This window comes from Ceratotherium simum, unplaced genomic scaffold, assembly GCF_057802395.1.
Source record: "Ceratotherium simum simum isolate JZ-2026a unplaced genomic scaffold, ASM5780239v1 HiC_scaffold_43, whole genome shotgun sequence".
NCBI classification, from domain to species: domain Eukaryota; kingdom Metazoa; phylum Chordata; class Mammalia; order Perissodactyla; family Rhinocerotidae; genus Ceratotherium; species Ceratotherium simum.
The window spans coordinates 8,776,946-8,792,885 of NW_028261259.1; the positions used below are offsets into that span (position 1 = coordinate 8,776,946).

At 40.9% G+C, this 15,940-nt stretch overlaps 1 protein-coding gene and 1 pseudogene across 5 annotated transcripts in view; one reads left to right on the forward strand and one right to left on the reverse strand.

Moving 5' to 3' along the window:
• Positions 1-15,940, forward strand: part of LOC147911555 (uncharacterized) — an 86,783-nt gene that overhangs the window by 19,818 nt on the left and 51,025 nt on the right. For all 5 annotated transcript variants that reach the window (XM_087428160.1, XM_087428162.1, XM_087428161.1 and 2 more), the window contains exon 13: positions 3,316-3,639. In XM_087428160.1, coding sequence (XP_087284286.1) covers positions 3,316-3,488 — 173 coding nt within the window. In that variant the 3' untranslated portion in view covers positions 3,489-3,639. The remainder of the gene's footprint in view (positions 1-3,315; positions 3,640-15,940) is intronic.
• LOC147911556 (methyl-CpG-binding domain protein 3-like 1) lies at positions 13,334-14,126 on the reverse strand (annotated as a pseudogene).

The window sequence follows — 15,940 nt, forward strand, 5'->3', positions numbered from 1 at the left end:
ACTCTCCCTCGCGTTTGTTCTAGGTCACCAAGCTCTACAGAGGCAGCCAGCTGTGAGACATATTCCACTCCTGCCTGGTCACCGACTTGATGTAGGTTGAGGAGATTGGAAGCATTGGCTGAGCTGGTGGCTGATGGCTCTGAGCTCCCGTGACACATCCTTGATCTGGAAGTCACTGACATGGTGCCCATTCTCCCCCACATCCCTGTCAGCGAATCCTACCATCTCCTTCCATAGGTTTTTCGGGGGTTGAGAAAAGCATTAACATTTGGGGCCACCAACCTCCAGCATCCTCTTCCTCCTCCTCCTCTGGAGACTTTGAACAAATATCAGCAGTCTAACTGTGCTCTCCAATAGTGGAGCCACTAACCACATGGGGCAATTTAAATTTTTTATACACCTGGTGGGATAGGATTCACATATTGTGTGTGTGTGGGGGCTGTATTTTTTAGGTTTTTCTATATACAATATCTTCTCCTCTGCAAAACAAATAGTTTTACCTCTTCTGTTCCAATCTGGGTTTCTTTTATTCCTTTTTCTTGCCTAATTGCCCTCATTAGAAACTCTAGTACCTGTGATTAACATATCAGATGAGGGAAGACATCATGGCCTTGTCCCTGGTCTTAGGGGGAAATTTTCAGTCTTTCAGCATTGAATATGGTGTTAGCTGTGGGTTTTTCATCGAAGCTATTTATAGGTTGGGAAAGTTTTTTCTATTCCTAATTTGTTGAGTGTTTTCTTTTTTAGACATGAAGGGCGTTGTATTTTGTGAAATTCTTTTCTATGTATATGGTCGAGATTATGTGGTATTGGCCGTTATTCTATTAATATGGTGTATTACATAATCAGTTTTCAGATATTAAGCCACCGCTCCAACTAGAGGTGAGAGATTCAGACGTTCTCAAGTCTTTCCTGGGCGTGCCACATCCCTGAGCCCTTGTGGCCTTCCAGATGCCCACAAATACACTGGAGCTTTTCAAAGCCCCCTGTGGAGATCTCATTCCCCCAATTTGTCTTCTAAGTTGTTGGCTCACCTCTTGCCTGCCTTGGCTGGTATCACTCCCTCCGGCAACTACAATAGAAAACAATTAGCGCTGATTGTTTTTAGCAAGTGCCTTGGGGACAGACTTTCCACCTTGGGCAAGCTCTGAGTCAAGTAACGAAAAGCCCTGAACATGGGGCTTTTTCGGGGAGCTGCCAGGTAAGTCAGCTAGTGACAGTTCGATGGGGATGGGTCTTTTCAGAGCTCTAAACCCATTATGGCTGCTGGGCTGCTGGTTGTCTCAGCTACCATGGTTCTGAGACTGATGGTTTTCAAAGTTATGGAGGATATTGTGAGAGCAAGATGGGAATAGTGAAAGTTATAGTGCTACGAAGTTTGCTCCCTTTATCAAGATTCCACCGTGTGTCTTCACTAAACCCTCCTCAGATTCTTACAAGCCTTTGATTAATTTCTAGACTTCTGAAAAGTTGATTTCGACCATTTTTACCAGTGTTCTCATTGTTTTTATGCATTTGCAGAAGTCCTTACTCCAAAGTTTCAAAAATGTTCTCCCTATGGTTATTTATTTATAAATTAATTACTTGAAATGAAATTACATGAAAAATTCAGTTCCTCACTCACACGCACTAGCCACATTTTAAGTGCTCGATAACAACATGGGGCTAATAATGAGTGTATTTGGTAGTGCAGACAAATGTTTACATTATTGCAGAAAGTTCTCTTGAACAGGACCCAGAAGCAGGGAATCTAGAATCAGGGTAGAATTCTAGACACCCTTGTTCATATTTGTGCCCTTCCACGTCTGTCCCCCACAGTAACCACACTGGAGTGGACTCCCTGTGTACCTTGCCGCTTTGGCACAGAGACTGGACAGAGTTGCCATCTATGAGGAATTCCTGCGGCTGACCCAGAATGGTACCCAGCTGCAGAACTTGACCCTGGACAGGAAGAGTGTCCTTGGGGATGGTAAGGCTCCCTGGTCATTGGGAAAGGAAGTGAGGCCTTTCTGGGGACTCTGGATGCCTGGGGCTGAGAGAGCATTGAACTTTCTCAGGCTGGCAGGAGGTGGCATAGTCCCCCAGTCTTTACCCACCATTGAGAGAGAGAAAAGGACACCAGTGTAATGTAGGAGGCCCTCACCTTCTCCTAGACAGCTCAGTGACCTCATACTAGTCACCTCCCCTCTCTGGACTTTTGTTTCCTCATCTCTGCACTGAAACCCACTGGGCCAGATGGTCAGTGAGGGCCTCCAGCTGTGTGTGAAGCAGACTTACAGGTTTGGGCGTCATGTGGTTTCTGATCCACAGGCTGTAGTTTGCCAAGTAACGCTCTAGATGAGCACCAATGCGCTAGAACTTTCTGCAGTGGTGGAATGTTCTATATCTGTGCTGTCCAGTGCATAGCCGCATGTGGCTGTTGAGTGCTCAAAGGATGGCATTGGGACTGGTCTTTATTGTTACTGAGTTTTAATGTTACTGAGGTACCAGAATTTTTATTTTATTTAACTAAAATTAATTTTAATTCAAAAAGAGACTTGTTGCTGCTCCATATCAGACAGCACACCTGTAAGAGGTTGTCTGGATAGAGGTACAAGAAGGGGGACATGCACCCTCCCACCAAGCCCACTGGGTGCTGTGTCCTACCCTCCTGGAGTTTATGTTGTAGCTGGCAATAACAAGAATAGAGAATTGAAACTTATCAATTAATTGATGTGAACAAACTCATACTTGCAGGCGGAAATCAGAGAAGACTTCCTGCAGGATATTACATTGTAGGTTAATCCTAGAAAATGAATATTAAGCAAATAGATAAAGGAGAAGGGGATGAATGTGTTTCTAGGCAGGGAAGAACACTTTTGAGTGGGAATTTACAAATTTAGAGAGATCCCATAGGCTTGCCAACTGTGATGACCCATTCTCCCCCTAGCCGTCATAAGAAAGTCCAGCTCAAATTCAGTCCTCTGTGCCCAGAGGTATGAATTTGGTTTAATTTATTACACTTTTGTTCTGTGATAATGGCCTTGGATTTTGTAGGAATGTGTGCTCACGTTTTAGAGATGGAAACTAAAATGGGGTGAAACATGATGTCTACTTGACTTTAATATTTCATTGAAAACATGGGATGAATCAAGGTTGGCAAGTGTAAATAATTTATACATTGATAAAATGTTATTTTAATTGGATGGAATATACATGGTTAAATTAGATGATGGATGTTTATGAGACTGTTCCCTTTATTTTTCTGTGTCTAAAAAGTTCTATTAAAAAGAGTGAACCACACTCACATGCATTCTCCATTTGATTCACTTCCAGAATATTCTCCCTACAGAGATGACACCTTGACTGAGAAGCCTGGTAAACCTGCAGGAAGCCCCAGCCCACAGAAGGTGGCGAGAATCTTGATGCTGTGCCTCATCAAAGAGAACCGTGCGCACAGGGTCTTGGATGAAGAGGAAAGTTGGCCAACCCTTGTCAAGGACGGTTGAGGCACAGTGGGGTCAGCAGGAGCCCTGGGGCGATGACAGGAGGTGGCTCACCCCAGCACTTGTCTCCCCAGACCTCCCCTTCTGGGCCCTCATCCACATCTGCTTGGCGGGACTCCTGGTGCTCATCACAGGCCTGATCTGCTGTGTCCTGGTAAGCCATGACGTGTTGCTTGTCTTCTTACTATTGGGTTGTAAGAGCTCTTTATATATTATAAATACACGTCCTTTTCTAGGGATATGTTGTGCAGATGTTTTCTCCCAGTCTGTGTGTGGCTCGCCTTCTCCTTCACAACATGAGTCATTGGGTAAATGAAAGTGACAGTCATCATGAGATTCCACCACACTTGAGAATGGCTAAAATTAAAAAGACTGACTATAGCAAGTGTTGTTGAAGATGTCAAGTCACTGAAACTCTCATCGAGTGCTGGTGAAAAATAGCTTGAATGCGTATTTAATAATTACATACGTCTACCCAGCAATTCCTCCCCTAGGAATCCGTCCAAGGGAAATGAACCTGTAGGTCTATACACAGACTTGTACACACATGTTGATAACAACCTATTTATAGTATACAAAAACGGAAAACAACCCAAATGTCCATCTACTGGTGAACGGATACACAAAGTGTGGTATTTCCCCACAGTGGAATACTATATAACCATAAAAAAGAATGAATTATTATTTTTTTCTTTTTTAATTATTTTATTGAAATTATAAAGGGTTTTAACATTGTGTAATTTCGGGTGTTCATTATTATTTGTGAATTTCTGTATAGACTGCATCGTGCTCACCAACAGTAGTCTAACTTTTATCCATCACCATGCATATGTGCCCCTTTAACTCTTTCACTCAACCCCCAGCCCCCATCCCCTCTGGTAACCACTAATCTGTTCTCTTTATCCCTGTGTATGTTTATCTTCTACATATGAGTGAAATAATGCATATTTGTCTTTGTCTGGCTTATTTCATTTAACATCTTACCCTCCAGGTCCATCCAGGTTGTTGCAAACAGGACGATCCTGTCTTATGTTTCTGGCTGAGTAGTATTCCATTGTATATAACACATACCACATCTTCTTTATCCATTCATCTGTAGCAGGGCGCTTGGGTTGCTTCCATGTCTTGGCTATTGTGAATAAAGCCTCACTGAACACAGGGGTGCATAAATCTCTTTGAATTGTTGATTTCAATTTCTTTGGATAAATACCCAGTAGTGGGATAGCTGAAAAGTATGGTATTTCTATTTTTAATTTTTTGAGAAATCTCCATACTGTTTTCCCTGGCAGCTGCACCAGTTTGCATTCCCACCAGCAGTGTGTGAGGGTGCCCTTTTCTCCTTATCCTCTCCAACATTTGTTATTTTTTGTCTTGGGAATTATAGCCATTCTGATAGGTGTAAGGCGATCTCTCATTGTAGTTTTGATTTGAATATCCCTAATAATTAGTGATGTTATACATCTTTTCATGTGTCTGTTGGCCTTCTGTATATCTTCTTTGGAAAAATGTCTGTTCATATCCTCTGCCCATTTTTAGATTGGATTGTCTGTTTGTTTGTTGTTGGGTTGTATGAGTTGTTTATATATTTTGGAGATTAATCCCTTGTCAGATATGTGATTTGCAAATATTTTCTCCCAGTTGGTGGGTTTTCTTTTCCTTTTTTTTTTTTTGTGAGGAAGATCAGCCCTGAGCTTACATCCGTGCTAATCCTCCTCTTTTTTTCTGAGGAAGACCGGCTCTGAGCTAACATCTATTGCCAATCCTCCTCCTTTTTTTCCCCCAAAGTCCTAGTTGATGGGTGTATGTCATAATTGCAGATCCTTCTAGTTGCTGTATGTGGGACGCAGCCTCAGCATGGCCGGACAAGCAGTGCATCTATGCACGTCCGGGATCCGAACCTGGGCCGCCAATAGCGGAGCGCACACACTTAACCACTAAGCCATGGGGCCGGCCCTGTCTTTTCGTTTTGTTCATCATTTCCTTTGCCTTGCAGAAGCCTTTTAGTCTCATGTAGTCCCATTTGTATATTTTTTCTTTTCTTTCCCTTGCCTGAGTAGACATGGTATTGGGAAGGGTGCTGCTAAGACTGATGTCAAAGACTGTACTGCGTATATTTTCTTCTAGGAGTTTTATGGTTTCAAGTGTTAGATTCAAGTCTTTTATCCATTTCGAGTTAATTTTTGTGTATGGTGGAAGATAACGATCTACTTTCATTGTTTTGCATGTGGCTGTCCAGTTTTCCCAACAGCATTTATTGAAGAGACTTTCCTTTCTTCATTGTATGATCTTGGCTCCTTCGTCAGAGATTAACTGACCACAGATGTGTGGTTTTCTTTCTGGGCTTTCAGTTCTGTTCCATTGATCTATGAGTCTGCTTTTGTGCCAGTACCATGCCATTTTGATTACTATAGCTATGTAATATATTTTCAAGTTAGGATTGTGATGCCTCCAGCTTTGTTCTTTCTTCTCAGGATTGCTTTGGCTGTTCGAGGTCTTTTGTTATTCCATATATATTTTAGGATTCTGTGTTCTATTTCTATGAAGAATGTCATTGGGATTCTGATTGGGATTGCATTGAATCTGTAGATTACTTTAGGTAATATGGACATTTTAACTGTGTTTATTCTTCCAATCCATGTGCATGGAATATCTTCCCATTACTTCAGGTCATCATTGATTTCTTTCAATAATGTCTTATAGTTTTCATTGTATAGGTCTTTAACCTCTTTGGTTAAATTTATCCCTAGACACTTTTTTCTTTTTGTTGCAATTGTAAATGGGATTGTATTCTTGAGTTCTCTTTCTGTTAGTTCATTATTAGAGTATAGAATTGCAACTGATTTGGTAAGTTGATTTTGTACGCTGCAACTTTGCTGTAGTTGTTGATTATTTCTCATAGTTTTCTGATGGATTCTTTAGGGTTTTCTATATTTACAATCATGTCATCTGCAAACAGCAAGAGTTTCATTTCTTCCTTTCCAATTTGGATTCCTTTTATTTCTTTTTCCAGCCTAATGGCTCTGGCCAAAACATCCAGTACTATGTTGAATGGGAGTGGTGATAATGGGCACATTTGTCTTCTTCCTGTTCTCAGAGGAGTGGCTTTAAGTTTTTCACCATTAAGTATGATGTTGGCTGTGGGTTTGTGATATATGGTCTTTATTGTGTTGAGGTACTTTCCTTCTATACCCATTTTATTGAGAGTTATTATCATAAATGGATGTTGGATCTTGTCAAATCCTTTCTCTGCATCTGTGGAGAGGATCATGTGACTTTTATTCCTCATTTTGTAAATGTGGTGCATCACATTGATTGATTTGCGGATGTTTAACCATCCCGGCATCCCTGGTATAAATTCCACTTGATCGTGGTATATGATCCTTTTAATACATTGCTGTGTTCGATTTGCTGATATTTAGTTGAGGATTTGTGCATCTGTGTTCATCAGTGATGTTGGCCTGTAATATTCCTTCTTTGTGCTGTCCTTATCTGCTTTTGCTGTCAGGGTGATGTTGGCCTCATAGAATGAATTAGGAAGTGTTCCATCTTCTTCAACTGTTTGGAATAGTTTGAGAAGCATAGGTATTAAATCTTGTTTGAATATTTGGTAGAATTCTCCAGAGAAGCCATCTGGTCCTGGACTTTTGTTTTTTGGGAGGTTTTTGATGAGCATTTTGATCTCTTTACTTGTGATTGGTCTGTTCATTTACTCTATTTCTTCTTGATTCAGCTTTGGGAGGTTGTAGGAATCTAAGAATTTATCTATTTCTTTTAGGTTATCCTATTTGGTGGCATGTAAGTTGTTCAGTGTATTCTCTGATTGTCCTTTTGATTTCTGTGATATCTATTGTAATTTCTCCTCTTTCATTTCTAATTTTATGTCTTTGAGCCTTCTCTCTTTTTTTCTTAGTGAGTCTGGCTAAGGGTCTGTCAATTTTGTTTCAGTCTTCTCAAAGAACCAGCTCTTTGTTTCATTGATCCTTTCTACTGTTTTTTTAGTCTCTATTTCATTTATTTCTGCTCTAATTTTTATTATTTCCCTCATTCTGCTGACTTTGGGCTTCATTTGTTCTTCATTTTCTGGTTCTATTAGGTGTAGTTTAAGGTTACTTATTTGGTATTTTTCTTGTTTGTTGAGGTGCGTTTGTATTCCTATGAATTTCCTTCTTAGAACTGCATCCCATAAGAGTTGTTTTGTTGTCTTTTCATTGTCATTTGTCTTCAGGTATTTTTTGATTTCTCCTTTGATTTGTTCATTGATCCAATGGTTCCTCAGTCGTGTGTTCTTTAGTCTCCACATATTTGTGACTTCCCCATCTTTTTTCTTGTAGTTGATTTCTAGTGTCATAGCATTGTGGTCAGAAAAGAAGCTTGATATGATTTCAATCTTAAATTTATTCAGGCTTGCCTTGTTTCACAACATATGGTCTATCTTTGAGAATGTTCCATGTGCACTTAAGAAGAATGTGTATTCTGCTGTTTTGGGAGGGTATCCTCTACATATATCGATTAAGTTCATCTGATCATATGTTTCATTTAATTCCACTATTTACTTGTTGCCTTTCTCTGCATGATCTATCCATGGATGTAAGTGGGGTGGTCAGGTCCCCTGCTATTATTGTGTTGCTGTTAATTTTTCCCTTTAGGTCTATTAATAGTTGCTTTATATTCCTTTGTGCTACTGTGTTAGGTGCATATATCTTTATAAGTATTATGTCCTCTTGGTGGAAAGTCCCCTTTATCATTATATACTGCCACTCTTTGTCTCTCATAGTCTTTTTTATCTTGAAGTCTGCTTTGTCTGATATAAGTATGGCAACACCTACTTTCTTTTATTTGCCATTTGCTTGGAGTATTGTCTCTCATCCCTTCATTCTGAGCCTGTTTGTTTTTAGAGCTGAGATGTGTTTCCTGGAGGCAGCATATTGTTGGGTCTTGTTTTCTAATCCACCCCACCACTCTGTGTCCGTTCCTTGGAGAATTCAATCGATTTACATTTAGAGTGATTATTGATATATGAGTGCTTAATCCCACCTCATCTATATTTCCATTATTCCTCTTCCTTTGTGTTTCTGACTACCATTTCATTTTGGGGTTTTTCTGTGGACGTTTCTCTTTTTTTATGATCTATGGCTCTGCTCTGATTTTTTGTTTGCTGGTTACTGTGAGGTTTGTATGACGATCTCATAGATGAGACAGTCCATCTTCTGATAGCCTCTTATCTCCATTAATCTAAGCAGGTTCCATCCCTTTCCTCTTCTCCTTCTGAGTTATTGTTGTCACAAGTTATTCATTTTTGTGTTGTGCGTTTGTGACTAACTTGAAGTGTTTATAGTTACTTTTGATGCTTTCCTTCCCTTCTTCTTTTAAGTTATAATTAAGTATTTGCTACCCTGTTGTGAAACAGAGCTGTAGCTTTCTGATTTTGTCTGTCTATTTATCTCTTTGCTCAAAGATTTGTAGACATTTGCCTTCTTTTTGTTTCAGGTATGAGGGCGTTCTTGATCATTGCTTGTATGGGAGTTCTAGTGGCGATGAACTCCCTCAGCCTTTGTTTATCTGGGAAAACTTTTATTTCTCCATTGTATCATAAGGATCATTTCACTGGATAGAGTATTCTTGGCTGAAAGTTTTTGTCTTTCAGTATTTTTAATATATCATTCCATTCTTTCCTTGCCTGTAAAGTTTCTGTCAAGAAATATGCTGAAAGCCTGATAGGGGTTCCTTTCTAGGTTATTTTCTTCTGTCTTGCTGCCCTTAATATTTTTTCTTTGTCATTGGCTTTTGCCGTTTTTACTATTATATGCCTTGGAGAAGGTCTTTTAGCATTGATGTAATTAGGCATTCTGTTGGCTTCATGTATTTGTAAGTCTGGTTCTTGCCCAGGGTTGGGAAGTTCTCAGCTCTTATTTCTTTGAACAAGCTCTCTGCTCCTTTCTCCCTCTTTTCTCCCTCTGGAACACCTATAATTCTTAGGTTGCTTTTATAATTGAGTCATATATTTCTCCAAGAATTCCTTCATTTTTTAAAAATCTGAGTTCTCTCTCCTCGTCCACTGGAAGCATTTCTATATTTCTATCCTCTAAATCACTAATTCTTTCATCCATAATATCAGCTCTATTTTTTAAAGATTCTAGATTCTTTTTTATCTCAATTATGTTCTTCATATCCAGAATTTCTGCTTGTTTTTTTTTTAATAGTTTCAGTCTCTTTGATGAAGTATTCCTTTTCCTCATTAATTTTATTCCTGAGTTCATTGAACTGTCTGAACATTCTTGTAACTTGGTGAGTTTCTTTATGACAGTTATTTTGAATTCTCTGTCATTTAGATTGTAAATTTCTGTGACTTCAAGGTTGGTTTCTGGAGATTTGTCATTTCCTTCTGCTCTGAATTGTTACTGTAGTTTCTTATGGTGTTTGATGAACTAATCTTTTGCCTGCGTATTTGTGGTAGTATCAGGTCGCAGATTCCACCTGCTACTGCTGTGGGGGAAGCATGAGCTGTGTTTCTGATCCCACCCCATATGCTGGAAGTTGTGTGGGTACAGTGGGTGTTCCAACCAGCTGGAAAAGCATTCACACTGGGCTCAGAGCTGCTGCCACACCGAGGCACATACCCAGTTGTGTGACCACAGCACTACTATGGGTGTTTGTGCCATCTGGGAAAAGCATTTGCATGTGCACATATATCTGCTGCTGCCTTTTCTTATGCTCATGCCAGCCTCTGTGCTTGGTGGGTGGGGCTTCTTCATGGGTCTGAGCATTGGCCAATCATTGGGACTCCAGTGGCACGGTGGGCTTTCCAACCATCCAGGAAAGCATTCATATGCGGGTCCAGGGCTGCCGCCAACCCCTCCCAGTGTTGCACCAAGGCACATTCCTACTTTTGGGGATGTAGCAGTACTATTGGCTCTCACGCCAACCTGGGAAGCGCTTGGCCGTGTGTACAGTGCTGCCAGGGAAGGGTTGGGGATAGGAATGAATTCATAGTACATGCAATGACAGGCATGAATCTCAGAAAAATTATGCTGAGTGAAAGAAGCCAGTAAAAAATGATTACATAGTATGTGATCCCATTTATAAAAATTCTTGGAAAATACAGGAAAATCTATAGGGACATATACTGGATCACTGGTTGCCTGGGAATGAGAATGTGTTTGCAAACGGCAGGGAAGGAGGAATTAAAATGAGCATGAGGAAATTTGGGGAGGATGGGCGTTCCTTTTCTTGATTGTGGTGATGGTTCAATAAGTTATAATCAAAATGTATCAAATTGTTCACTTTAAATGTATGCAGTTTACTGTATGTCGTTAATGCCTCAATTAAGCTAGAACATGTAGGGGAAAGAGAGGGAGAGAGAGCCAAAAAAGGGAAAGGGGAAGGAAAAGAATGACTGAGGGTGAAAATTAAGTGGACAAAAGGAAGAGGGAGACGCAGGAGGCATCGGGTCTCTCTGGCTTTGGCATCTCCTTCCCCTGGAGTCTCCCATACTGGCCAACTGACTGGACCATCCTGATGCGCCCTCCTCACCTCACAAATCACTGTCTGCCAGCAGAGGAAGGAGGGCGACTATGAGGTCCAGTGATGATGCCTGGGCTATTACCTGCCTCATGGCGAACTACGGAAGCTGTGATGACTAGATCTGACTAGATCTGAGGTCCCCTTTTCCCAGCTGGTGTCCAGAGGAGCTTGGCTGGAACAGAACGAAACCACATTGGACGGACACAGGCTCCGAGCCTTTCTAGACTTGGCCCCTGACTGGCTCACAGGGGACTAAGCTGAAAGGTTTCACCTTCCTTAAGTCCTGAAAGTGACTGCAACTACTGTCCTGTGGTGTCACACCAGTTCATCCCTCAGGGACACCAGAATTGGTGAAACCAGCACAGACATTGCCATCATGTAAAATCGAATCCCCACTTCAGTGCAAGGATTCCCTTCTTAGGAAAGTTTGGAACATCCCTCCCCTTGACTCTGTGCAGCCATCACACCCCTCTCGGTTCCTCCATATTCCTCCCCCACTGAAGCCCTGGCAGTCTCACGTTCCCCTTTTCTGCTTCATTCTCTGAAGCTCAGATTCACCAGGACTTCCAGATCAATCTCCCTCGATGTCTCCTCTCCCCACTCATGGGTCCTCCATGACGGGAAACAGGCCAAGATGGGAGGAGTGGGTGAGACATGACTCTGCAGTCACCTTGGGACTTGAGAGCTGAAATGACTAGGTGTCTGGGAAGCCTGAATCCCAGAGTAACACCAAGGCTCTGGGAAGAGAGTATCTGCTCTGGATGTAAAAGTGAATAAAACTCGGGGGGAGAAATCTGAGGGAAAAGAAAGAGTCTTTTTTCATCTTTCTCTGTACAGAGTCCAACTAGCCTCACAGCAGAGGCTCCCCAACAAGCAGCCCAGAGCATCCCAGGCATGAGGCAGGCTGCGCTGTCCTGCAGTGGGTCTGTGGGAACAGATTACATTATCTGTGCACACTGTGCAGACGACCACAGCTGAAGACACCCAAGGGCTGAGAATTAAAGTCACAGTCACGCCACTCTCTCAGACTTCTTGTGTGTGAGCTTCACATTCTCAATCTTAAGCAGTGATTCTCTGAGAATGCACACTCTGAAGATTCTAGTGATTAATAATATTAATATATTATTATACATTGCATACATTATACACTGTACATTATAATTATAAATTAATGTATAATTATTATTATACATTAATATATTATTATATATTACATTATTATAATAATATCATTATAACGATTAATAATAGTTATCATTATTGACTATTTAATTTCTGCTAAGCAACATGACTGGCAAGCTCTGCGTGTATTATCTCAGTTACAGTCACCATTTTTAGGGTTTTATTCCCATTTTAAGCTAAAGATATTGAGGCTCAGAAATAGTAAATAACTTGACAAAGAAGGAAAAAAATTACTACAAAGCTAAATTAAACACCTATTCAAACTATGTGTCAAAGAAAGAAAGACGTTATCTGACCTACAAACAGACTCAAAGTTGACCTCCCACAGGCCTGCAGTGAAAGAACCGGTAAAGAATGTGCATCAGGAAGAAGAAATGTGAACCCAGGAAAACATAACAGGAGTCACGAGGAAAGGAAATAACGGTCTGTCTAATTTAGTATTAGTTTTAAAACAAGACATTAAAAACACATTTTAACTAAAACGCCAGATGATTACTACATCGAAGAATAGAGGAGAGGAGATTCATTGAAAAAATAACTCATTTTTTAGAGAAGATATAAATAGTAACATACTCCATTATTGTTTAATACGTTGCTCTCAGAAGCTGATAAGTTTGTCAGCCAGGAGACAGTTATGATGAAGAGGATTTGAATAACCCAACAGGCTTGATCAGCAAATAGACAAATCCCAACACACAGTGGCTCATTGTTAGATTCATGACGCTGAAAACAGTGTTTCTCTTGATAGCAAGATGCCCGAATGGCATGTCAGATTTCCAGCACATACAGATCTAAACAATGAGGGAAAGTCTGGTATTTCATTATATGCAATTGTCAATCAACATGCAACAGAAAACAGAAAAATAGAGATCTAGAAGTGAATATCTTACTTGAGAAGACAGATAGAACAGCTCTTTAGTGAAATGTTATGTCAGGATCTGTTGGAATATTACACAAAAAGCACAGTCCATGCAGACTAGGTAGGTTTTCTCTGTGACTGTGAGGGCAAAACTCTAAAGAACCCCATGACTTTCATAACTCTCTGCTGACCTTAAAATACAAATAAATAACACACTTAGGAAAGAAAAATGAGAGAACAACACGAAAAGGAAAGATCTCCTTTCTCTCCTCACCTGAAACCCAATCTCTCACGTCAGAAGGATCACTGTCTGTATCCTCTGTCATGCAAAGGAATTGAAGAAAAGAAAAGTATTGGTATATATTAAAGTTTCAGGAGCTCAAAGCAAGAAGACATCAGGACCCTGCAGAGGCATTCATGTAGTGTGAGCTCCATGTCATCTGCGCCGTCTTGTCTTTTCTTCATCGTGTTTGTCGGGACGTCCTTCTTGGCCCCTCACTCTCCCTGCCTCGCTAGCGAGTCTGTCTGCGTCAGTGCTACCGCCAGTCTCTCTCTTGCCGTCTTCACTTTCCCTTCCTGTTTCCTGATATCCTCCTCAGTCACCAGAAGTTGTTTGCAAAGGAGCTGTGGGATGTACAGACCAGCTCCTGGGATCATCTCTGCCGAATCTGAAGACCGGGCAGGGGTGGGCATGGGACTGGAGTTCAGACCACCTGTGGGCACAGCTGGCAGGGATGCACCTGTGCAACTGGGTGCAAGATTCGGCAGGGCTTTGGCAAGGTCCAAAGGAGTTAACAGGTCTCCTGCACTCTGCAGGCCTGCAGACCTTGCAGTCTCTTCTGCCAGCAGAGTTGTTGGGGCTGCTCCAAGGCAATTGATAGCATCTGACCTCATTGCCAGGATGGGATGTGATTCTAGTAACTGGCCTCTTGAATATGTAACTGGACATCCTCAAAGGGATGGAGATGCTCAAACCAGGCTTTGGTTTGGATTGGTTTCCACAATCATGTCGCTTCCTCTGTGATGATTTGACCATCATACTTCTTTTCCTCTTACCTTATAAAAATAAATTGTGAAAGTGGATCAGAGTGATGATTGAAGTCTGCCTTCTCAGGACAGTTATCTCAGATGTCTTGTACTTCTACCCTCCCTCTCCCCCTGTGGGGATTTATCTGACCTGTGCCCTGGGACATCATCAAAGACATTTGGGTCAAGAACAGAAAGCTCGAGGTCAAAACTCAGGACTACTGCAGGTCATTTCTCCTCCATCTTGTAGACATTCTCCTTTATGAGTATGACTTGATTCTCTTTTTGTCCTTGTCACTCTCAACCACAAAAGCCCTGGTGTTCCCTGTCAGGACACACAGTCTCCAGTCTTTTTCTAAATCCCAAATCCTACCATTCTTCTGTACTATATGATTATTCATTTGATTAACCCATTGACCAGTTGGTGTTCATAGCTCCGTTAGAGATTAAATCAGTAGTGAAATGATCATTCACCCCACTCCTAGTGACTCACTCTCATATCCCAGATGTTTCCATCAACCCAAATGATCTTGTTCAATAATAAATAACTGAGAAAACATATTCACCCACCAGAAATTCCTGATTTCCAGTTTTTACTCAAACACTCATACAGCAGATACCTGTTCCTCAAGATGCAAGTGATGCCAGGTCTCCATATCCTTACCTCAATTTCTCGTCTCCTTTTTCTATCATTCCTGGATTCCATGGTCAATAATCTCAATAATTCCCTTGAAATGATCCAAAATTCCTGACTGCTCATAATATCTGCCTTGTAAAACCTGAAACTCAAAAGATCCCTGTTATCTGCGATACCTTAACTACTGCTGGTCTTCTGATAACTGCTAAGAAAAGCATACAACGTGATTATGTTGGTACCACTGTAAATCCAAAATCATCTGCATCAACTGGGAAGCATCCATAATGCCTGGAAATTTTACTTCCTTTTCATGTGTTGGCATATTTACTCCTTGATTTTTCACAAAGTTTCTTTCAAATAGTCCCCACTTTTCTTTTTCCTTCATACATATTCGAGGTCCCTTAACTTGCCTGATGTTTCACAGAGAAATTGCTCTCTCTACTCCTTCCCCTCAGTTGTGAACCACTGAGCAAAGGTCATCTACATCATGTATCTCTGTGGCCTCACCTCCAACCACCTCCTCAGACCACTCCACACTCCATCTGCCCTCACCATTCTCTGGGTATTTCCCTTGTAACGTCACAATGACTCCTTTGTTACCCATCTCAATAGGAACTTCTCATGATTCATCTCACATGATCTTCAAGTGTAAAACTCTTAAATATGTTTGGGTCAACTTAGACATGTGACTCTTATTTGACAACTGTGAACATTAAATCTCAGTACAGAGAATCTATGTCTGAAAAACTCAACTTAAAAATGGAGATTGTGCTGTAAGTAGGAAGTATACACTGGATTTATGAAACCCAGGAAAAAAATGTAAACTATCTTATTATTAATGTTATATAGACTGCACCCACAAATGATAATATCTTGGTTATAGTGGGTTAAAATATACTGTTAAAGTTAGTTTCACCTGTTTGTTTTCATTTTTTAAAATCTGGCTACTAAAAAGATATTAAATTCCATAATATAGAGTGCTTAATGTTACTATTGGACAGCACCAGTGAAGCCATCAGCGAAAATAAAGCCCAGAGAAAGTGGTTAGGGAAATTTTTTCCCTAGAAAAGGAGTCTACACTGGCCCACACTGCAAGATGCAACAAAAACTGTCATACGCACATGCGCGCACACACACACACACACACACAACACTGACAGAATGAAACACACATCCTCCTAGAGTCCCACCACTACTTCTCAAATGGCATGAGGTTGCATTCTTACTTAG